At 39.1% G+C, this 24,377-nt stretch overlaps 2 protein-coding genes across 4 annotated transcripts in view; both read left to right on the plus strand.

The window, feature by feature from the left end:
- Positions 1-13,892, plus strand: part of znf609a (zinc finger protein 609a) — a 113,020-nt gene extending 99,128 nt beyond the window's left edge. For both annotated transcript variants that reach the window (XM_079858935.1, XM_079858936.1), the window contains 7 exons: positions 50-137; positions 3,482-5,813; positions 6,990-7,395; positions 8,293-8,631; positions 9,247-9,325; positions 10,444-11,467; positions 11,773-13,892. In XM_079858935.1, coding sequence (XP_079715061.1) covers positions 50-137; positions 3,482-5,813; positions 6,990-7,395; positions 8,293-8,631; positions 9,247-9,320 — 3,239 coding nt within the window. In that variant the 3' untranslated portion in view covers positions 9,321-9,325; positions 10,444-11,467; positions 11,773-13,892. The remainder of the gene's footprint in view (positions 1-49; positions 138-3,481; positions 5,814-6,989; positions 7,396-8,292; positions 8,632-9,246; positions 9,326-10,443; positions 11,468-11,772) is intronic.
- Positions 13,893-17,619: 3,727 nt separating this feature from the next.
- gramd2ab (GRAM domain containing 2Ab) overlaps positions 17,620-24,377 on the plus strand; it is a 39,269-nt gene continuing 32,511 nt past the window's right edge. For both annotated transcript variants that reach the window (XM_079858966.1, XM_079858967.1), the window contains exon 1: positions 17,620-17,849. The gene's annotated coding sequence lies outside the window, so the exon portion shown is untranslated. The remainder of the gene's footprint in view (positions 17,850-24,377) is intronic.

Consider the following 24,377-nt stretch of genomic DNA (forward strand, 5'->3'; position numbering starts at 1 on the left):
CGTTTCAGTACTTGAGGTCTTATTTCTTATGTTGATGTCTTTTCTTCAGGTATGCTGGTTGTAAATGTGACCTGGAGGAACAAGACGTATGTGGGCACCCTTTTAGACTGCACTCGACATGACTGGGCACCTCCACGGTAAGAGGACTGTTATTAAATACAAGCTTGTACTGTTTTTGTAGGGTTAATTCAACCTTATTTACGAATACATTATATGTTTAGTTTGCCATGAAATGGAAACCTATTCGAATTTGGCACAGTTTTGCCATACAAATTCAGGGCAACACTTTATTTTACAGTGTCCTTGTTATGTGTACCTGTACTTACCATAGTAATAACAATAAATCATGCAACTAACCCTCAACCAAAGCCTAACCCTATAGTAAGTACTATGTTGTTAATTAATATTACTCAGTACTTAAATGTATAATTACTCTGTAACAATGGCATCTTAATATAAAGTGTAACCAAATGCAGTGTAAAGCTCTGTACCGTATATCCGTACACCACTACACACTCCTGCTAGACCCTTCATCATCTCCTCTGGGATTTTGCAGTAATGAAGGAAGCACTGGAGGGTAATGTGTCAAAATGCCCCCCCCACCCCCTGCTGACACTCACCTTTTGAAATGCAACATGATGAAGGAATTGATTCCCATCCTCCCTATTCTTTTCTCCTCCTTGCATTGATCTAAAGCATTAGTAGTCCCTTGCAGACCAGCATTTCAGTTACGATTCTACTGGGTACTAATGCCACGAACTTCTCACATGACCCTTAGATTAAGGGTTATTATAGCTTGAGGCAATAATAATGAGCTACGGTCTGAAGGAGCCTCCTTTTCTGACCTTGCACATGCCTTTTACAGTACAGACACTCCAACATGTTTTTATCATGCTGTAACCTGCCCAAGGTCAGATACCAGCACTGCATGGTACAAATAATTTGCTGTACATAATACTGTGTACATTTAAGAGACTCTGCCTTAGGAGGCAGCTTCTGATTTCTAATCGTAATGTTCCAGAAAAGGTTGTATTTCCATGGTGCACTTTATCTTCTGGCTGCAGGCAAACATTGCTAACACAGCATTAACCCCTGGGGAGAGCACCGGTGAAGATGATGCAGTGCGTTTTGTTCTCGAGTCACATGTAGTCTTTGGAACAGATTAAAGCAATTAATGATGAATGCGAAAATCATTGTTTCTGCTACTCTCCCGATTGCAGAATTCTCCACTGACAGATTTGACACTTAAAGGTGCAGTGTGTAATATTTAGCGGCATCTAGTGGTGAGGTTGTGAATTGCACCCAACAGAAGTTACGGTGGCCGACAGGAAGTGATGTCATCGTCTGAGACAGCAGAGAGTAGCCGGTTAAGCAATGAGGTTTCTTCACAAAGATAAATTAAGAAATTAGGTTTACTTAATTATTCAGTAAAACGATGTTATTGCGAATATTATTGTTAATTTTTCATCATTGTGTCAGTGTTTTATTCGCTGTCTTTAGCTGAAGCTTCTTTACACGAAGAACAACATAGTGACGAAACGCGTTTGTCCGTTCAGGGCCACCGTAGAAACATGTTGATGTAAGGAGACCCGCGGTGTGTGTAGAGAGAAACGCCTCATTCTAAGCTAATAAACACATAACGCTTCATTATGTAAGGGTTTATACACCACTGAAAACATAGTTACGTATATGATATTGCATTTCTGTCAACAGATCCTCCTAAATATTACACAGTGCACCTTTAAGGTCCTTGCACACTGAGTATTAAATTTTTGTATGCGTTTTTTTCATATTCGTCATCCTAAAAATTCGTCACGCACAGAAACCTTGCACACTGGGTCCGACACGTATTAATTAATCCGTTGCTAAACAATACAAAATGGAGTCTTCAAGCAGTGAGGATGATTTTGTTGTCCTCTCTCTTCTTAAAAAGAGAAAAAGAAAGAGGAAATATTGGGTCCATCCAATCCTGAGATTGCGCAAATAGGAAGGAGAGTTCTCTGCGGGATTATCCCGAGCTTCAGGATGTCAGAGGCTCAGTTTGATGCTTTGCTAAAAATTTCCGTGAACCAATTGATCCTGAACGGTTCTGGATTTTGCTGATTGCTTGTATGGTGGCTCTGAATTGTCAAAACACCTCTCAAAATGCTTGCTACAGATGCAAAAAAACGCAGAATATTGAACCCAATCCAAATTATTTTAAGACAAGCAAGGTGTAAACGTGATTGACACAACGTGAGGTCGTATTTATTTTTTCACCAGACGAGAATTTCGGACTCCGTGTGCAAGGACCTTTAGTGTAAACAACTACTCTAAAGTGACAGCAGTGATTTGGGTGTTAACTTGTGGTCCAGTTAGTTAGAGGGAGATGACAACTTACAGAGCTGTACACAGTGACTTCACACACCATCTGAAAATCATGCCTTGAGACACTGAAAAAACAGCAGCATGTCATGAAATTGTTGTATAACCAACAATCGAAATATAGAACAAAGCCTATCTAGTTCCTTGTAACTCACAGGACAACTCCCGACAGCGTTTTTCTCCTGTTAAATATCTCTGACATTACACATCAACCTGTGATGTATATCATCTTGTCATTCTGCTGGCCCTTATAAATCTCAGTTCTGTTCTGAGGACTGGGGGCCCTGAGGTAGCTTTCTTAACTGCTTTGTTTTACTATGGTTCAATGCCTGTGCTTTGATCGAGCTCTTTGGTTGCTCTTGTGCCTTATCTGTTGGAGGATGTTATCACACTGCATCTAATCAGCAGCCAGGTCACCCTGGCTTAATCCTGCAGTAGTGTGGTACTGCGTGCCATTCATCAGAACAAGCATTGCTGTCTAGATCAGGGATAACGAGAGGATAAAAACGCACAGCACGTTGCTGGCTCTCCAGGGCCCACTGAAGAAGCACTTATAGCATCCAAATGTAGAGGCTGATTTAGAAGAGAGGCCATTTCTCATCCTAGAATATCTGCAGGACTGTTAGCAGCCTTTGTGGTTAGCAGATAATTGTGAGTTTTAGGTAGAAAATGGATAGCACTTACTTATTTGATTATTGATTCTGAATTTAAAGGGATAGTTCAACCAAAAATGAAAATTATCCCATGATTTACTCACCCTCAAGTCATCCTAGGTGTGTATGAGATTCTTCTTTCAGACAAATACAATCCGAGTTATATTTAAAAATGTCAGAGCCGTGTGGTGCACTTTTATCATGGATGGATGCACTTTTATGGACTTCAAAACTTTAACGGCCATTCACTGCCATTATAAAGCTTGGAAGAGCCAGGACATTTTTTTTAATATAACTCTGATTGTGTTCGTCTAAAAGAAGAATGTCATACACACCTAGGATGACTTGAGGGTGAGTAAATCATGGGGTAATTTTCATTTTTGGGTGAACTATTCCTTTAATGTCTATGGAAGAGTCGTTTTTCATATTCAGTTTAAATAAATTTTTCCCTTACACTTCTTCAGGTTCTGTGAGTCACCCACAAGTGACCTGGAGATGAGGAATGGCCGTGGACGGGGTAAAAGAATGAGGCCCAATAGCAATACGCCAGTCAATGAAAACAGTAACTCTTCTGATAACAAAGGCAGCAACAACAGCAAGACTCGAGCCGCGTCGAACAGCAAAGGGCGACGGGGGAGTCAGAATTCCTCTGAGCGACGAACCCCACCAAACAGCAACCCTGAGGATATAAAGGCTAGTCCTTCATCTGCTAACAAACGCAAGAACAAACCTGCCTCAGACATGGAGCCCAATTCTAGTTCTGAGGACACAAAGGGTAGCAAACGAATGCGAACCAACTCGAATAGTGGAATACCTCATACTATTCTTCCCCTGTCCAACATCAAAGCTGAATCCCTGCCCCCTTCTTTAGATCGCAGCTGCCCCTCACCGGTTCTCATTGATTGCCCCCATCCCAACTGCAACAAGAAGTACAAGCACATTAATGGACTTAAATATCACCAGGCTCGCGCTCACAATGATGATGACATCAAGCTGGATATAGATGGTGATAGTGAGTATGGTGAGGACTCCACTTTGCACCCTGAATCAGGTAGTTGCAATGGTGCATCCATTTCCCAGAAGGGTTGTGCATCTCCTGCAAGGTCGAACACACCCAAAGGTAGAGGAGTTGATGCCCAGAGCCAATCACCCTCATCAAGAAAGTTCAGCTCGAAGCAGCCTGGCAAGAAGAAGCCAGAAACTGAGCAAGATTCTGTTGTGCCCATGGATGGCTGTGAGGATGGCCCATGTCTTACAGATGAGACGAGCAATGATGGCATTGATGATAAAAGAGGCTTGGATAAAGCTAAGTCTGGGAGTAGTACCAAGGCAGACAAACTTGCTCAGAAGGCAATGAAGTCCGTAAGACCCCTGGTTCCCTCTTTACCTCCACAGCAATTGTACAACTTACCAACCTCTGGCTTCCCTGCTCCCAATTCTGGCTCCTCCGCCAGTATGGGCTCTGTGGTCCAGTCCATTAGCAAGAGCCCCCAACTAAAGTCCATTCAACCCAAACCTGCAGTAATAGGAGATCCCTCAATTAACCCAGTCTTGAGCGGTTCTAAGGACAAGAAAAAGAAAGATAAGAAAAAGAAGGAGGGTAGTAAGGAAGGAGACAGTCCAAAGGCCCCTTCCAAAGGAGGGAAACCTGAAGAAGGTAAGAGCCCATATTCTGAAAGCTCAGACCAAGGCAGTAAGGGTGAGGGACTATTAAATGGATCCACGGATCCACATCAAAGTCGGCTAGCCAGCATGAAAGCAGAGGCAGACAAAATCTACAGCTTTTCTGACAATTCCCCCAGTCCTTCTATTGGCGTGGCTAGTCGGATAGAAAGTGGTGGGATGGCACAGCCTCTTACTCCACTGCATGTGGTTACCCAAAATGGGGCAGATAACTCTTCTGTGAAGACCAATAGCCCAGCATACTCTGACATCTCAGATGCAGGGGAGGATGGCGAGGGCAAAGTGGATGGTATAAAGGTCAAGTCTGAGGATCAGGCAGTTCGGGAAGGTGCCAAGAAATCTCTATTCCCATCCCAACCACCAAACAAAGACCCCTCTTATTATCCAGGTTACGATACATACTACTCGCCCAATTATAGCAACCCAAACCCCAGCCCAGGAGTCTCTAACCCTGCCACATCGTTGCAAGATGTTGCAGTGAAAGTGAAAAAAGAGGAGGATCCAGAACCAGGGATTGACAAGGGCAAATCAGAGCCGCCTGAAGAACGAAAACCAGACATAGGTGTATCGTCTCAACAGCAACCGCAACAGCAACCTTCAGTCATTCAACAGCGTTCTAGCATGTTCATGCAGCCCCTCTATTACAATCAGTATGCTTATGTACCTCCCTTTGGCTATTCACCAGATCAGGCCTATCATAACCACCTGATGAACACAAGCCCAGCTTACAGGCAACAGTGTGAGGACCGACAACGACAAGCTGCTGAGCAGCATCGTGTTGCAGAGAAGAAATCAGAGGCCGCTCAGAAGGACAGGGAAGCCTCCATTAAGCAAGAAGAATGGAAGCAGAAAGCTTCGGTTCCTCCAACATTATCTAAGGCGCCAAGCATCTCAGACTTGGGCAAGCCGTCCCCACAGAGCAAGCCCAAAGATCCCTCAGAGCCTGGCAAGTCAGTCATTATCCCCAAAGGGGAAGATGGCAAGGGACAGACCCAGCAAGGTGAGGGTTTGAAAATGAAGCTAAGTGAAGCTGGCCATCATACAAAGGACGAGCAGAAACCAGGCCTCGAGTCTGGAAGATCGGCCATGGAGGCAATGTACATGTATAGACAGGTATGGCACTTAAACATTATTTTGGTTTCTTTCTACAGTACCAGTTATAGAGTAATTTTCATCACAGTTTTAACCTTTATGGCTTTCTTGAGAAATGTAAAACTCTTGAGTGACATTTTAAGAACATAGTCATTAGGGCTGTCAAAATGGCCGAAAAGCTAAATTCGAATTTCTTTCTTAAATATTAGCAAAATACGAATTCTAAAGGAAATACTTAATGTTACAGAAAAAAAAGTACTGTATTGTCTCCTATGCCCACAAGAGAGGGTGCAAGTGTTCACTTTTTAAAGTGCATTAACTTTTGAAACAATTGTTCTTAAATAAAATATAATTTCCTTAATGTGCATGCAAGGAAAATTAGGTTATAATAGTCCATAAAACAGGGTAAGTGCATCAGTAATGTGAGAAAACACGCTTCAACAGACGTTACTAACGTTACTACATGAACACAACAGCAAACTGCCATTCAGAAACAATCCACTTCTACTCACTACATCTACATATTGTTCGTCAAAAACACCAGACTGTCAACTTGAATGCAGCGAGTGCTGAGCACTTTTTGTTGACAAGTCAAGTTTCAAGTCAAGTCAAGTTTATTTATATAGCGCTTTTCACAATACAGATTGTATCAAAGCAGCTTCACAGTATTAAATTAAAATAATACATCAATGTTTGTTTCTAGTGGAAAACGTCCACGTTTGGTAATGCTGATCAATAGTATTGTTGATTGATTAATTAAATTAAATATCCCCAACTGAGCAAGCCAAAGGCAACAGTTGACAGTGTTTCCAGCTGATGAAAACACACAATCATCTCTGACCGATGTGCCAGGGAATGGTCAAGTGTGTCATTGCACGATTTTTGCCACTAACTGAGAGGGTTTTCATCAGTAAGAAGCCTTTTCCCGCCATTTTTCAATTTAACAACACAGCCGCACCGGTTGTACTGGATAAGCGAACAAAAACAAACCGTATCAGTTACGTCGTCTCGCGCGCATCTTGACACCAAAAATGCGAATGAATGTTTTTTGCATTCGAATGTGCAGGATTTTTTTTTTATTCGACGAATATTCGAAATTCTAATTTTTATTTGACAGCCCTAATAGTTATAAGAACCCTCACTATGCACTTACCTTTCTTTCATAATGGGCATTTCTAACTCCCCTTTCTTTTCCAGGAGCCAGACTCTCGACTGTGGCCCTACGTTTACCCCAGCAAGTACCCTGATGCTCAGAAACAGATTGACGAGGAGCGGTGGAAGGAAGAGAGCAAACGGGAAAAGGACAGAGATCGGGACCGAGACCGGGACAGAGACCGGAAGGGCAAAGATGAAAGGTCACGTCATAAAGACACTCCCTCTAAAGAGGAAAATAAGGAAGTGGCAGAACCACGAACTTCATCAGCCCCAGAGGAGCATAGAGGAGTTAGCAAAGATCCACGAGCACATATGCAGTTTTCCTCACCTCTGCCACAGCACCAGTCATACATGTCTTATATGCACGGATACCCCTATGGTCAAGGTTATGACCCCGGCCATCCGGGATACAGGGGGGTGCCTACTGTCATGATGCAGAACTACCCTGGTAAGTCCTTTTGTTGAGCTAACTACGTTTTTTTGCTGTCATTTTTTTGTAGGGATGCACCGGTTTGAAAATTTTATATTTGAAACCTTTTATATTTGAAAGCTGATAACCGATATATTGGCCGATAAATCGATAACTTGAGTGCCTGATTACAAAATCAAGTCTCATCATTAAAGGCCATGTCCCAAGCACACGGTTATAATGTTATATTATAATTTTATGTAGCCGATATGACTCGAGCTGAACTATTTTCCTTTTTTGAAGTGATTCTGATCATATTTCAAGCAATTCAAAACCATCATGTTGAACAGTGCGCATCTGAAGTGTCTCAGCTGAAGGAAATTATCCATTATTTATCGGCTTTAATATATGGTCCAAATTATTTTTTTTATTTTTTTTTATTACAAAATCTTGAACACATTCTTTTTATTCTTTATTAAGCTTTACATAAACAGGGAACCATTAACAGCAATACGCCATGATAAAACAAGACTTCACATTGCCCTCATTCCTGAATGTTATAAGCACAAGTCATACATGTTGAACTGAATGCTTAAATAAAAACATGAAAACGTATGAATACATAAATGTGAGTAAAGAGAAAAATAAATCAAATTAATTAAAGAATGCATACAAATATGCATACATGTCATATATATACACACATACATAAAGAGAAACTATATGTACATATATAATTATACTTATGTGCAATACTTGTATATCAGCCATATTTTCTTATCAGGCCGATAACGATAACATTAAAAATGAACATATATCGGTACCGATATGGTGGCCGATATATCGTGCATCCCTAATTTTTTTATACCATCTTAGGAAACGTAATTTCAGAATGCTGATATTTAAAGGGTCACTGTTGATTTCACCTTTCTTTAGGATCGTACCTGTCGCCAGGGTATGGCAGTTTTTCTCCGTATAGCAGTAAGATGCCCTCTGGTGAGGAGGGCGAGAAGGCTCGTTCCAGTCCTACGGTGAGCGGCAAGTCTGCGTCTGAGTCCAAAGCCCTGGACATCTTGCATCAGCACGCTAACCAGTACAAGAGCAAATCGCCCACAGTGGGTGAAAAGATGCCGCATGAAAGAGACCGAAGTGGGGGTGACAGAGAACGAGACGGTGAACGTCCGAGATCTTCACCTTCTCAGCGGATCATGCCTTCCCACCATCATCTAGGCTATCCACTACTCCCAGGACAGTACGACCTGTCTTATGCTACAGGTAAGCAATTAAAAATACACTCAAACCCAAACTAATCAGACACCTTTTATTTTTTACTAGTGTGTGCAGGACACTATAGTTCATTTCTGTAAGTGAGGAGAGCAAAATAAAGTAAACTGTGACATATTTTACCCAATAATTCTTCATACAGTGACATTTGGGGCCATAAATGATCCAGACACTTTGAGCTGATCATGTTTTGCTGAAGTGTTTTGTCTTTAATTGCTAATGCTCTTTTTACACACAGACTGAACACAATGAAGCATTGCTTGGTCACTGGTTGAGCTAAACTGGTATTATCTAATTGTGTAGTTAAATTTAACAGCTGACAGATATTCAACATAATTCATGTGTGAGACAGTCTAACAGACGGACGGACAAAACCAGTCAAATATCAACTGAGTTCTGCTCATATTTTATCACCATTTTCTAAACTATAGCGAATAAACTGTGATAATGTGAGAAATGTTGAAGGTGTGTGTATGAAGTTTGGTGTGACTGTAGCTTAGTTTAGGTTGACTGAAAGGGATGATTTATAAAATGTTAGCTGGCCTTGACTCTGATTAAACTGCTGTTTAGAAAGCTTCATAATGAAGGTGTTTCTCCATCTCACAGGTATCTCCTCCTCAGCCATTGTTGCGAGTCAACAAGCCTCTGCTCCTTCACTTTACCCCCCCGCGCGGAGGTGAGAATGGTAAGATAGTTCATCTTTATCTACAAGCACAACAAATGTGGCTTATAGTTTTAGGGCTGGGCGAAATAGCTAAATATACTGTATTAATCACCTCTTTTAAATATTTGATTTATATCTCAGTTTATAAATCAGTATCTCGTTTTATATCTCAGTTTATTAAATGTTTTTGCCCTGAACTTGTTTAAAAAGGTGTTTTTTGTTTTTGTTTTTATCAGAGGAACCATTATTTTGCCGTTATCGAAGTCATTGTTGCTGGGTAGAATTGCAAGAATTGAAAACTCAAAGAATAAAAAAAAAAAAAACAGTTTATTTTTTTATGTGGGCCAACATAATGCATAGTGATAAACAGCAATATTTACCGTTTGTATATTTTCCCTTAAAGTGTTGTAAAGCATGCAAAAAAATGCTATGAGGGACGTCCATGCACAATAAACTGTTTCAACCAATTCTTTAAATAGGACAATGACCTGCAGAACTCAATAACACGGTCTTTAGGAACTTAATGACCAATAAAAAGTGCATTACATTCAGCACAGTATTCACAACGTTAGTTAACTTTTATATTGCTACCATAATAATATTGATGGACCATCCAGCCCTAAACTGTGTTTCATCCTCGACTGATTCTTGACTGTACAGTCTTTGCTGTCCTCTAGTGGTGAACATCTCTTATATATCCAGGCTTCTTTATATGGCTGTTTAGTCACGTATAACAGTCACACCAAACTTTATCAGACAGCTTCAACATGTCTCACATTATCAGTTTATTCGCTGTAGTTTATAAAACGGTAATAAAATATGAGCAGAACTCAGTTGATATTTGACTGGTTTTGTCCGTCCTTCTGTTAGACTGTCTCACACATGAATTATGTTGAATATCTGTCAGCTGTTAAATTTAACTACACAATTAGATAATACCAGTTTAGCTCAACCAGTGACCAAGCAATGCTTCCTTGTGTTCAGTCTGTGTGTAAAAAGAGCATTAGCAATTAAAGAAAACACACTTCAGCAAAACATGATCAGCTCAAAGTGTCCCAATCATTTATGGTTTGACTGCTATTAAAATGGTCTCATATTTAATATTTCAAATATTCAATTGTGTTCTCGTTCCTCTCCAGGGAGAAGTGACTGGCCGCTTTTCTGCAGAAATGTGACTGGTTCACATGAGGACATGGTGTGGAGCTTATGACATCAGTTCAATGATGTTCCTGATTTCTTTATGGTTCTTTGTCCCCGGTCTTCTTCTCGGCGCCGTCAGAGAGGAGAAGAAGCGGATCCATACGCCTCCCTCTCTGTGCTGCTGGAAACATACTCAGGAGAGAGGAGACACACACGACGCGCAAGCTCTCGGGAAACACACACGGACCCTACAGAGTGTGGGAAATCTTCACTGAATGCAAAGACATTCCTGGAAGTCACTACATTGTGTTTAAAGCATGGAGTGCGAATGTTCTGGACTGCTGCTCTAGAGCCATAAGGATTATTGGTGTTTTTCCCCCCCGAAGGATTCCAGCATCTTCATCTTCACACATTTACACACACAATCTCTTTGTGGACACTATGCAAGTGGATAAGGCTTGATTTCCTCGCTCAGTTCATTCAGGGCAGTGCCGTTGCGAAGCTATCGTTTCAGCATACTTGAGTTCCTTGTTCAACAGGCAGTTTTTAATGCACTTCCCTGTCTTTGACGTTCATAGTTATTTTCTTTCACGTTCCTTTTGATTTTTCATTAATGGAGGATGAACAAATAGCCCAAAGTGACTCCGTTAACTGCTTAGCATTGGTCGTTTTGCAGTGCAAGGCAAATGTTTTGTTCTCGAACGGGCGACGGGGCAACGGCTCCATTCTGCTTCGCATCGGTCGTTAAAGGGATAGTTCACCCAAAAATGAACATTAGCCCATGATTTACTCTCCCTCAAGTCATCCTAGGTGTGTATGACTTTCTTCTTTCAGACGAACACAATCAGAGTTATATTAAAAATGTCCTGGCTCTTCCCAGCCTTATAATGGCAGTGAATGGCCGTTTCTGTTTTGAAGTCCATAAAAATCCATCATAAAAGTGCATTTATCCTTCATAAAAGTGCATCTATCCTTCATAAAAGTGCATCTATCCATGATAAAAGTGCATCTATCATCATAAAAGTGCATCTATCATCATAAAAGTGCATCTATCCATCATAAAAGTGCATCTATCATCATAAAAGTGCATCATCATAAAAGTGCATCTATCATCATAAAAGTGCATCTATCCATCATAAAAGTGCATCTATCCATCATAAAAGTGCATCTATCATCATAAAAGTGCATCTATCCATCATAAAAGTGCATCTATCATCATAAAAGTGCATCTATCCATGATAAAAGTGCATCTATCCATCATAAAAGTGCATCTATCCATCATAAAAGTGCATCTATCCATCATAAAAGTGCATCTATCCATCATAAAGTGCTCCACACTGCTCCGGGGGGTTAATAAAGGCCTTCTGAAGTGAAGTGATGCATTTGTGTAAGAAAAATATCCATATTTTAAACTTTATAAAGTAAAATAACTAGCTTCCGGCCAAACGAACATACGGATTCCACTTAAGTCTAAAGCGCAACTTATTTGAGTAATGTGACGAACTGCATGCGTCTTAAGTGGAATTTGTATGGTGGTTTGGCCGGAAGCTAGTTATTTTACTTTATAAAGTTTTAAATATGGATTTTTTTCTTACACAAACGCATTGGAGACGTGTGGAGCACTTTTATGATGGATAGATGCACTTTTATCATGGATAGATGCACTTTTATGGACTTCAAAACAGAAAGGGCCATTCACTGCCATTATAAAGCTTGGAACATGGACATTTTCTAATATAACTCAGATTGTGTTCGTCTGAAAGAAGAATGTCATATACACCTAAGATGACTGGAGGGCGAGTAAATCATGGGGTCATTTTAATTTTGGGGTGAACTATCCCTTTAAGCGATGACCTGATTTTCAGTCACATGATGGGCCTTCTGACGTTTGGATTATCCGGGTGGTGGAGGGAAGATGAAGCATTGGCTGTAAAATGTAAAAACTTTGACTTCCAGACTGGATTTACGGATTTTTTTCCGGCCTGCAATGATTGACAGTTATCATTGATATGCTGCTTGCGGATTGAAGTCCGAAACGGGGTAAAGCTTAGAGCGATCTGAGTGAGATAACCCCAAAAGAGGCTTAGATTTGGCATCCATCTTCTGGACTTCTTTAACCTTGGGTTAGTTGTCACTGATCCACAGACTCGCGGAGCCACACCTGGAAAACCCGCTTTCTTCTGTACGTGTGCACGGTGTTATCCAGCACTCGGTAAAAGCATTAACCCAAACAGAGAGCAAAGCAACACGCGCAGGCGTCCTTCCTTATCTCCCTCACTATGTGCTTTCTGTATATATTGTACAAAGGAATTATTTTAAAAAACGGTTGTTGAATGCTATCGGATTTTCTTACTATCTCTCTCTCTCTCTCTCTCTCTTTTATTTTTTTGTCTGTTAGCCTTTTTTTCTACCATTGTTGACATGATATCAACGTTTAGCTGGTATAACGGCTTTATATTGGAAGTGTTTTTGTTTTTTAACTACTTTTTCTACCCCTCCTCTTCAACACTCTTCAAGTCAGGCTCACTCTGCTTTGAAACTGTTTTAGAAGCACATCTTTTTTGCCAATTTTAATAAAACGTCACAGATTTTTTTAGTCCACACCCTTGCGAGACACAAAAGCAATGGCGCGCTCATATTTCAAGAGGGATTGATGGGAACTGTGGGAAAGGACGGCCCGAGTCTGGTGCTATCTGGAGCTGGTCTTTCCAGTTCATCATCATGCAGTTATCGTCTGAATCTCTCAGGAGAGCATTATTGAAATCTGAGCCTTTTAAATCCTCCTGGCATGTTCATCGCTCTCGGCTGCATTCAAACTCGATCATCGAGCGGCACAGCGAAGACGACGTTACTTAACGTAATTCGTTTACAGCGGCTCCCCCCCCCCCCCATGTTAAACATGAGCGTTTGTTTTTCATCTTCATCGTCAGCAAATGTTCAGTATCTGCAAGGCTTTTTGCTCCTTAGATTTTTAACTGAGTGATAATCTCAATGCTGCAACTAAAACACACGCAGATTTTACTAGGGCCAGATTTTTTTTAGCCATTTTTATTTCATTCTCTCCGTGGTGATGGAAAACTTTACATTTTTATGCTGATTTAGGACCAGCTTTCTCTAACTAAAACCCTAAACGGTGACTTAAGTGAAACTGCAGCACTGGTCTCGAAAGCCTCGCACTAATACGAGAGAGTTGGGATTTTTATATCGAGTAATAACCTCACTTTTAGTTGTTCTGTCTTTGCGCGTTTAGCCAGTAAACCTGTGCTGTCTGGTGACTTGATTCATAAGTGTTGAGGAAAAAGCGCTTGATTGTTTTTAATTTATTTTTGAGGGTTCTTCATTTTGTTGTTGCTGTTGTTTTTTCTAGTTCATGTTTTCTCCTTTTAGAAAGATGAAACGGCCGGTTTTGTTTCAACAGTTCAAACATTCGTTCGACATTTGTCTCCAACGGTGCTAATATAGCCTCCCTGTGCGATCCTTGTGGGAAGAGAAGAGGGAATTTGTTTCTTTCTCTTCAGTTTTCTGTTTTTATTAGGCCCCTCCCACATCCCCCACATCACTAATTAAGCCCCGCCCACCCCACGCCCACAGAGAGCAGTGTCAGTCATTGGTACTTGAAAGAAAGATGTTTACACCTCTTCATTTCTGTGTTTGGATGCATTTCTCTTTGTAAACCATCGCTCTCTCTCTCTCCCTGCCTTTCCTCACTGTCTCACTCTCTCTTCCTAGGGATCTCTCATGTAAAGTGTAAATTGCTACATTTTTTATACAATACTGTAACTTGCCTTTGTACATTTAGGCAGAAAATAAATCTTTTTATGAGACAATCACTCCTGTTAATCTGTGTCTTATCTCTCTGAAAGACTTGCATGTGTGTTGTGTCGGCAAGCGAACGCTATATTCTGATCAAAAATGTCATTTGCGTTCAGTAAGTGAAAGGTTTATCAAGGTTTGTGAACCCCTAGAGGTTCATGATGGAACTGCTAGAGATTTGCAAGAATTGGATAGCAATACCAGCGCAGAAATAAATATGCACAATTCACAAAACTTTTAAAATAACAATGAAAATTGAGTCTATTTGAAATTCATTCTGTTTAAAATGTCTGAACTCATTTTTAGTGATTAATTATTATATTCCATGAGGGTGTGTTCACACTTGTAGTTCAGTTCTCTTGGTTCTTTTGGTCCGGACCAAAAAAAGAAAACAATAAATTTAGTCATGTTTCGCTTAACATTCACACTGTCTTTCTTAAGACCTAACATAATGGCATATACGCTAGGCTAAATGCACTCATTGTATACGTGTGTATGTATGATGGCAATTTGCCCAGAGCTGAGAACTTGTGAAGAGTTTGTAAATTGTGTAAAGAAGTCAGAACACTCCTGGACTTCCTCTGTTGCACACAAATGAAGATCTGCTGCAAGGAGACCGCGTTCCTGACGCCTGAACCGAACTTTCCCATGACAACAAAAAACAGGTGTGCTTCATCATTCTGTCCTTTTTAGGGTCGCATCTGCAGACATCACATCCTGTTTTTGGTTCATTTGGATGTCTTTGATCTTTTTTGCGTTCATATTTCTGTCAAACCGCACAAGAGTTCATTTTAAAGCGGAGCGAGACCCATCTTTTCCGAACCTAAAGGCATATTGACATGTTCACAACCCGACTGGTTGACTTTTATTACATATCCCAGACAGCAACATAGTGTCGGCCCTGTTGCTGTTTCGGATATTTTGCAACAGAGCTTACCGAACATCCAAAACAATGCTGTGCTCTGGGCTAAATGCGCTCGTTGTGTGTGCGTAGCTACATATGATGGTATTTTGAGCAGCTGAAAACTCATGAAGAGCTTATAATATCTTTGAAGGAGTCAAAACGGCATCAGGAATCCCTCCGTCACACACAAATGAAGATGGGCTGTGTGGAGACTCGGTTCTGACGCCTGTACCGAACTGTGATGGGCAACATCGCTATTATGATGAGAAAAAACAGGTATGCTTAATCATTCTGTCCTTTTTAGGGTCGCATCTTGTGACATCACTTCCTGTTTTTGGTTCGTTTACATGGTTTTTGGTCAGTGTTGCGTTCATATTTCAGTCGAACAACACCAAAGTTCGTTTGGAAGTGGTGCGAGACCCATCTATTCAGCGTCTCGGTCCGCTTGTTTGGTTCAGATGGAAGCGTTCACACTTATTCAAATGAGCCGCACTAACAGAGATATCGCACCAGGATTGGTTTTAATCCAACCACACATGACAAGTGGGAACACACCCTAAAAATGTCAATTTATCCTCACTGTTACAGTGCTGGCCTTTCTATCTGTGTTAATTCAAGTAACTGAGTAGATTACAGTCCAGTTCACTATTATTAACTAAATTTAGGTTATAAGAAAAGAGTTAAAGACCAACGCCATAGAAAAACAGGTGAAGATCCAGGTCACCTTGAAACATAAACCCAGGCTAATCTGAGAGATTATCATATAAAAAATGCAGAGTAGAAGATCTGAGAAAAGGTGTAATTTCTCCATTTCTTAGCCACACTTATTTTACATGGAAGAGTTGAAGTACCAGGGTTTAACCAGCAGAGGGCCGCCTTTACCTGCCTTTGGGACCCGGTCTCTTGACCAATTGTGAAGCGATTTTTTGTAGTGCAACATTTAATTGTTTCGTGAGGAAAAAAATATGTTCTTCGGCATGTTCGTGTGACATCTTAATTGTATCGGTGTACGGACGCCATATTTATTTTCTCGCGAATAAAAACAAGGATATGAGGGATACTTACATTAATATTTATATGATACTTTGGTGTGCCTTGAAAATATATCCCTCCATAATATTTCATGATATAAGATCTTAAGACAATACAGCCTATTTAATGGATTGTAACTCTTAGCCTCGTTCCTGTTCTTATTTTTTTATTTAAATTATTGAAAATTCTAATATTAAGTCTACCCTAAAGGAACAAATGTCAAATTAAGCAGTAAAAGTGTTATATGAATGTAGTTACTTTCTCGATCACGTCCAACTTTTTGGTTGGGAGAGATGCTAAAACCTGTGGAAAGTTGTGTATAAACGTAGTTTTTAGCATAAACAATTATTATGTTAACTCTGGAAATACGTTTTACTTCTTGAAAACCAGTTTAAGGCCGCTGAGGTACTTTTTAGTGCAGCTCAGCTTCGCGCCATCAGGTGACCAGCGCGGGAATGAAAAGCCTCGCGTGCTTGAAGATCCAGCAGTTGCCATGGAAACCCCGCGTGAGCGCTTAGAGGAGACTCGATCTCATAAAGAGACAGAGACATTATACAACAAGCATGCAGTGTCCATTGAAAATAAGTGTTGATATTCGCCTAATTTAAAGTCGTAACGCATATTTGACACATGGCATGTAACGTATGTTCAATATTAAACACCGTCAACCTGAAAAGATCGTGTGTGTGTGAGGGCTTTGGAACATATCGTGATGTTATGTCGCTTTACATGCGAGGCACGCGCGCGATTAGAATTCCAGGCGCGCGCTCTCTCCGTCCTTGTGAGCGCGCGTGGTGTGACAAATACAAACAGCCCACTGTATGAGAGAGACTGCATCTAAAAGACTGTTGTTTATATTGCCTTGCAAAAATATTCATATAAGATAAACATATTTAAAAAAAAAAGCATTTAAATGTGGTGGCATGGTATATTTATACAGGCTACTGTGTATGCCATACTGAATGATTGTCATATAGTTTTTACATTGTGCTTAAAATAATACCATTGTACTACAGTTAAAGTTATTGTTAGTTTATGCTGGCATACAAATGCATATTAAGTGTACGACGTTTATGGAGATGGGTTGTCATTCTTTACTACAAAAAGCTATTCAACATTTTCACTGTTATTGCCCAGTTATTGCACTGTTATTGCCCACTGTTATTAATCATTTTCACTGTTATTACCCAGGAAAACAGATACAGTTGATAAAAATATTTTAAAACAGAAATTCAAAAAAATATAAAATATTTAAAAGGAAAGCTAAAGAAATATGTGTAAACTAGCCCCAGTCCCAGCACTTCATTCTAATTACTGTAAGATTATTATTTACAGAGGAAACGCTTATTACACAAGAGACTCGCAGGCTCATCCGTCCACGTGCTCGCAGCAGCAGCAACGAAAGGGGAGGAGCCTATATTAAACCACGCCCCCATGCGCATGCACGTCTGAGCAACAAGTCGCAACCGGTCTGCAGAATTTCCCGTTGCACGGTTATGATCAGCGCTCGTGCCCTTGAAGAGCGAAATACTCTCGTTTTTTTGATCATGTGATGTGTATATTCGATAATCATATGTGAATGTAATCGCGGATCCCGATGGAGAAACACATCAGCTGTGTTTGCTATGAAATGACGGACTGGAGCTGTGTTTGAAGGTAAGAGACCCGCACTATTATGTCCTCTTGCTTCCATATATTGTGTTACTCAGTACACTATTACTGTATTTTAGAATAATTTACGATTTAATAATAGATTTCGATTGAACAAGAACATCGCTGTCCGGTTTTTACTAGCGAAACTCTTCGCCACGTTTACAGTGTTTTCATCCCTAAATACAGTCTTGATGTGCACGCGAACACTTATTCATTATTCAGCCATTAGCAAACATTATTTAATGCTTGCTTGGCATGCAAGAATTTCGTATACTAATATTAAAATGGATGAATATACATTTTAGGACATTCTAACAATTGATAATGGTATAAGCGAGAATTATTAAATCAGAAAGAAATTCTTAAAGGGACAGTTCACCCAAAAATGATAATTCTGTCATCATTTACTCGCCTTCATGTTGTTCCAATCCTGCATGATTTTCTATCTTCTGCTCAACACGAAAGAAGATATTTTGAAGATTGTCGGACCCCACACCGTTGATGGACCCCATAGTCATGCTCTTCATACTATGCAAGTCGGTGGGGACCAGCAACTGTTTAGTTACCCATATTCCCTAATTTCGAGATTATCTCGTTTAATTCAAAACTAAACAAAAAATTAATTTCCCAATCTTGTATATATATTTTTTTTTTACAGAATCAATGAGGTATTTTGAAGGAAAACCCCTTACAAAAAGTACTGTTCTGGTACCATGGTACCAAAATCCATAAAAGTATTATCGTATTTGCATCGCAGAATACCGTTATTTTGATAAGTTTACACATCTGTCCACTGCCATGAAAGACAAAAATGACAACTTTTGTTGCCCATATTGAATATGCTGTCAATAAATATATAAAAAGGACAATCAAATAGAATTATGACGGTAACACATATGAATGGTTTAATATTGCTGTAGATGTTACCCATCAAAGGGTAAATGAAAATGATTGTTGCTGTGAATGTATATGGTTTGACGCATTATGAAATATCAGACTAGAGCTTGTTTTAAGTTGTTTCTGAGTTAAAGCTAGTTTCTTTAACGATGTTTGCATGGAGTAAATACTACATCAGACTCAATAGAAATAACAACCGGTGTTTTATTGAGTTAAATGCATTCAATTTTGTGTTTGAAAGGGTTAATAGTAACTTTAGACTCTCTGCAGTCATCTATAGTTGTAAATAGACTCTTATGTTATCTATACCATTATAAATACCCCAAGCTTTTCGCATTGACTGTATTTGTTTTGGCATATTAAGTTACACAACCTTGAACAGAAAAAGCAGACTGTTCATTTTCCCTGTGACGTTGGTTTCCAGTAGGACTAAGTGCTTTTGACAATACTTGACTTATAGCGAGAGCTTAAACATGTAAACACACACCCTCATTCTGTATTATGGCTATAATTAGCATCTATTAAAATCTGCTATTATTGCGTTAGACACAAGACTGCTGCTGCTCAGAATAGGATCTGATGTGTGTGTGGTAATGTGTGTGCTGTGTACACACAGCGTTTGAAGTGAAACACTCATGATATTGTTGCATGTGGAATATGTGGTTTTGAGGTCAGCTCAGCTTCTGCAAGTCCATCAGTAATGTATGGAAGCTTGTTTCCGCCACTGAATAAAAAATATTTAAAAAGATAATTGCGACTTTATTTCTCAGAATTGCGAGATATAAAGTCAGAATTGCGTGATATAAAGTCAGAATTGCGAGTTATAAAGTCAGAATTGCGAGATATAAAGTCAGAATTGTGAGATATAAAGTCAGAATTGTGATATAAAGTCAGAATTGTGAGATATAAAGTCAGAATTGCGAGATATAAAGTCAGAATTGCGAGATATAAAGTCAGAATTGCGAGTTATAAAGTCAGAATTGCGTGATATAAAGTCAGAATTGCGAGTTATAAAGTCAGAATTGCGAGTTATAAAGTCAGAATTGCGTGATATAAAGTCAGAATTGCGAGTTATAAAGTCAGAATTGCAAGATATAAAGTCAGAATTGCGAGTTATAAAGTCAGAATTGCGAGATATAAAGTCAGAATTGCAAGATATAAAGTCAGAATTGCGAGATATAAAGTCAGAATTGCGAGATATAAAGTCAGAATTGCGAGATATAAAGTCAGAATTGTGAGATATGAAGTCAGAATTGTGAGATATAAAGTCAGAATTGCGAGATATAAAGTCAGAATTGCGAGTTTTAAAGTCAGAATTGCAAGATATAAAGTCAGAATTGCGAGATATATAAATATAGAATTGTGAGATATAAAGTCAGAATTGCGAGTAATAAAGTCAGAATTGCAAGATATATAAATATAGAATTGTGAGATATAAAGTCAGAATTGCGAGTTTTAAAGTCAGAATTGCGAGATATAAAGTCAGAATTGCGAGATATAAAGTCAGAATTGCGAGATAAAATCAGAATTGTGAGATATAAAGTCAGAATTGGGAGTTTTAAAGTCAGAATTGCGAGATATAAAGTCAGAATTGCGTGATATAAAGTCAGAATTGCGAGATATAAAGTCAGAATTGCGAGATATATAAATATAGAATTGTGAGATATAAAGTCAGAATTGCGAGCTTTAAAGTCAGAATTGCGAGATATAAAGTCAGAATTGCGAGATATAAAGTCAGAATTGTGAGATATAAAGTCAGAATTGCGAGATATAAAGTCAGAATTGCGAGCTTTAAAGTCAGAATTGTGAGATATAAAGTCAGAATTGCGAGATATAAAGTCAGAATTGCGAGATATAAAGTCAGAATTGCGAGCTTTAAAGTCAGAATTGTGAGATATAAAGTCAGAATTGCGAGATATAAAGTTAGAATTGTGAGATATAAAGTCAGAATTGCGAGCTTTAAAGTCAGAATTGTGAGATATAAAGTCAGAATTGCGAGCTTTAAAGTCAGAATTGTGAGATATAAAGTCAGAATTGCGAGCTTTAAAGTCAGAATTGTGAGATATAAAGTCAGAATTGCGAGCTTTAAAGTCAGAATTGTGAGATATAAAGTCAGAATTGCAAGCTTTAAAGTCAGAATTGTGAGATATAAAGTCAGAATTGCGAGCTTTAAAGTCAGAATTGTGAGATATAAAGTCAGAATTGCGAGATATAAAGTCAGAATTGTGAGATATAAAGTTAGAATTGCGAGATATAAAGTCAGAATTGCGAGATATAAAGTCAGAATTGTGAGTTATAAAGTCAGAATTGCGTGATATAAAGTCAGAATTGCGAGATATAAAGTCAGAATTGCGAGATATAAAGTCAGAATTGCGAGATATATAAATATAGAATTGTGAGATATAAACAGGGGCGGTTCTAGAGGCCCTGGCCCCTGCTGAAATCTTATTGGCCCCTGATTGGCCCCCGGTTTAATGGTTCGGGAAAAATCGATTCTTAGATGCATCGCGATGCGGACGTGGACGATTCTGAAACGATTCACAAATGTCAAAAATTGATTTTCTAAAAAAAAAAAAATATATTTTTCCTAATAACGTAATATTGACGGAAAGCAAAAGGCGGAACTCTAAAGCGGACGTGCAGTGCGCGGACAGTCTGTGGCGCGCACATAACAGAGACGCGTGATGATGGCTGAGCACCAAATTCGAACGGCACCCTCTTCGTTGAAAGCTAACGTATGGAAAATTGCCAATTTCATTGTGACCTATTTAGTATTTTTTGTATGAGAGCTGCTTTCTGTATTGTTTAGTTTTCACATCAATATGCTGTAAACTGATCTGTTATACGTACGTTATACTGCCCTGCAATATGTGCAATGCCAGTCACAAAAAGTTACATTTTGACTGTGCTCTCTGCAGATGTTCATTCACTTTTTTTGTATAAGCTGTTTTTGATTGTGGTATACAGCAAACATTTCAAGTCATAACTCTTTATTATTTAGTTGTGAATAAGAGAGGCTTTGTATGTTACTAATTATTCAGAATATGCATAAGTCCACAAGCATTATATGAGAGCTGCTGGTACATAATTCTATATTTTTGAACAAAAACTGTTTGTGAATTTGCTACAGCAAAATGTTGTTGTTTTTTTGTCTGAGGATTATATTGCTCATTGGAAATAACAAGAGGATGTTGGTTAGAAGTCTATTATTAAATGCTAGAGATTCAGAATATGCTGAAGTTTGTGTTAATTTACTACAAGTTTGCTGCTAGCACAGGCACACATTTATTTTCCTGTTGGTTCTTTGCAATGTTGGGACAAATGCTGGCAAATGTAACCTTACAGTTGACTTGCCAAATCACTTCCATTTGTTTTATTAATAAATTTAATATAGGAAGTATTGGAAGTAAGTTTGTTATGGGTCATCATAAATACTTTGCTTTAAAAGTACCAAGTAGTAAAAAAAAAAAATCGTTAATAATCGATAATCGTTACCCTCTGAATCGTAATCGAATCGAATCGTGAGGTGCCTAGAGATTCCCAGCCATCAATCGTCGACGAGAAGAGCAACCGGAGAATTCTTCTCAACGATCACATGTAATTCCACCCCCAAACAATTAACAATAATTTACTGTTTATAAGCGACGACGTGATTATGAAACTTAAAAGGTGGAATTCAGAGAGAAGTGCATTGTGTCCTTTATGCACAGTAGGCCTATAAATAAATTTAAAAAATCATTAAGAACTTTACTGGCTCATAATTTTTTATTAGAGCGCTTGAAAAAGGATTGACTGCCGAAATGTATTTGCACCGTACTGAATAAATTATTTTGTGTGCATGAATGTACCCTGTATTTGGCCCCTGAATGTAACATGTGGCTAGGGGTGTGCCGGTTTCAGAATTGGTGATGACGGTTATGACGTGAGTCAAATGTGACGGTTCGTAACATAACCGTCGTCTGGGGGGGGGGGCGTTCGTCTGTTATATGACAACTTATTTTTGAATAAAATTAATATTTGTTTATATTAATACTAATTAATATTAGTATTAATATATGTTGTTATCAATAGAGATACGCGGATGGGGTATTATTTCATCCGCAACCGCATCACATAACTCATCATCCACACCGTTTTTCGACCAGATTTCAAAGCCGCACCCGCCCGCCATCCGCTGACTGTTTTGCGGTCTATGGACGATGCAATGCTCTGCTGATGCGAGCCGCGAGAAAGCCCTTGTCTGTTCTAGAAAGGATACAGTAAAGATATTTAATGCTAATGTATGAGGCATAGGCCTACGCTGAGTTTCATTCATTTACGATGAGATGCGCTCTAGTTCAACTTCACAATGCAATGCAAGTGAACGCGGCGCACCGGCGCCTCCATGTCACGGTTATTATATTGTCTCCTATATTTGCTTTTTATTTATTAATTGGTTGATGAAACATTTATTAAAATTAAGATACAATTTGTACAAAACGAAATTCGCTTTAAAGAAAGGCTTTCTACAAAGCAAAACTTAATGAAGTGGTAAAAATCATGTCTGACGATTTACAAAACAAAACTTCATTAAGTGGTAAAAACCATGTCTCCCAATTGCAAATGTTCATTGCTAATGTTTATTATTGCAAATGTTTTTCATTTGTTTAATAAATCTCATAATGATGGCACATCACTATATCATAGCTTTTATTTCTATCTCAAATGATTGGCGGTCGCTTGGCAAAGAATCAAATACAGTTGGAAACGACGTAGACCATTAATAACACAGACTGTTTACATTTGTTTTTAATTAGTATTTAAACATTCTCTATGATAAAAAATGTTTGTAAAAATATTTTAATAACACGGTTTTGGCGGTTATAGAGTTCTAATGACGGTGTTCAACTATAACCGTCGGTCTCACGGTTATATAGCCTACTAACCGTCACACCCCTTAATGGCCCCTGTTACAGAAAAATCCTAGAACTGCCACTGGGTATAAAGTCAGAATTGCATGTTTTAAACTCACAATAGCGAGAAATAAACTCGCACCTGTGACTTTATATCACGCAATTTTCTGACTTTTTATGTCCCGTCTGAATGAGCATCTCAGTGATCATCACGGACAATGTCAGTAAAGATTATGGCGACTTTTACCTTCAGTAAAAAGGTCCTGAAAAATGACCTCAGGTAATACTAATCCCGTGCGAATAGACCCGCTGTAAATATGTACGTAAATATTTCGTCATTTCCTGTTTAAAAGTAGTTTTCCGCAGTTTTATCAAGTAGAGTGACGGCGGTGTGTAAATCGAGTTACTCTCCCACTTCTGCTAGTTTTACTGAGATCTGTGCGATCCTGTGTGAATTGGCCATTAATATTACAGACGTCCTGTGGTAAAATTACATTACTCCACCTACCCTGGTAAAGCTAATCCCGTCCGGATAGGGCTTTAGTCGTGTAAACACAGGCCGATCAGTCGCTCTCGAACGCAGGAAGATGTTGGGAGTGGAGATTTTCTTACATTTGCATTATTTCCAGCTCATACATCTGTACTTCCGACATCCTTGTGGTGTGTTTCACGCCTTCTGCCAGTTTGCATGTTTCGTCAGGTCATGTTTATGTGCTCTTTTGACTAGTTGCCGTCTAGAAAC

The sequence above is a fragment of the Squalius cephalus genome (genome assembly GCF_949319135.1).
Source record: "Squalius cephalus genome assembly, chromosome: 23".
Classification (NCBI taxonomy): Eukaryota; Metazoa; Chordata; class Actinopteri; order Cypriniformes; family Leuciscidae; genus Squalius; species Squalius cephalus.